This window comes from Bison bison, unplaced genomic scaffold, assembly GCF_000754665.1.
Source record: "Bison bison bison isolate TAMUID 2011002044 unplaced genomic scaffold, Bison_UMD1.0 scf7180017864093, whole genome shotgun sequence".
In the NCBI taxonomy this organism is placed as follows: Eukaryota; Metazoa; Chordata; class Mammalia; order Artiodactyla; family Bovidae; genus Bison; species Bison bison.
In genome coordinates this window covers 1,101,234-1,101,885 of record NW_011494665.1, presented here as the reverse complement: position 1 = coordinate 1,101,885, position 652 = coordinate 1,101,234, and the positions used below count along the sequence as shown (strand labels likewise).

General features: G+C 63.8%; 1 protein-coding gene across 1 annotated transcript in view; it reads left to right on the top strand.

Annotated features, from left to right (window-relative positions):
• Positions 1–652, top strand: part of LMNA (lamin A/C) — a 19,811-nt gene that overhangs the window by 14,235 nt on the left and 4,924 nt on the right. The window contains 2 exon segments of the mRNA XM_010838249.1: positions 142–312; positions 515–640. Of these exon segments, the coding sequence (XP_010836551.1) occupies positions 142–312; positions 515–640 (297 nt within the window).

Below are 652 nucleotides of genomic sequence, written 5' to 3'. Positions count from 1 at the left end.
GGAGTGGTGGCCAGCCCCCAGGTTAAAGTGGAGCTCACAGTGACTTTGTTCCACGTTGGGATTGGGTTGGGAGCTCAGCCTCTTGGGCCTCATCCTCAAAGGACTAGTTCTGACTTTGGTCTCTGGGTCCACCCCTTCCAGGAGCTCCGTGAGACCAAACGCCGCCACGAGACGCGCCTGGTGGAGATTGACAATGGGAAGCAGCGAGAGTTTGAGAGCCGGCTGGCGGATGCCCTGCAGGAGCTGCGGGCCCAGCACGAGGACCAGGTGGAGCAGTACAAGAAGGAACTGGAGAAGACCTATTCGGCCAAGGTGCTCCTTCTCCCGGGTTCCCGTGCTGCCTCTGTCGCCAGCAGCCCTCCCCGCTGCCCTCCCCGAGATGTCCTGTGGGAGATCAGGCGGATGGGGGCCCAGATTGCCCCGGACCTCGGGCTGCAGCAGCGATGTCCTTCTTGGGTCCCTGCCTCCTTCCTGGTCGGTCCCTGCAGCTCTAACCCTGTGTCCTCTCTGCCAGCTGGATAACGCCAGGCAGTCCGCGGAGAGGAACAGCAACCTGGTGGGGGCCGCCCACGAGGAGCTGCAGCAGTCCCGCATCCGCATCGACAGCCTCTCGGCCCAGCTCAGCCAGCTCCAGAAGCAGGTGCTGCCTCCC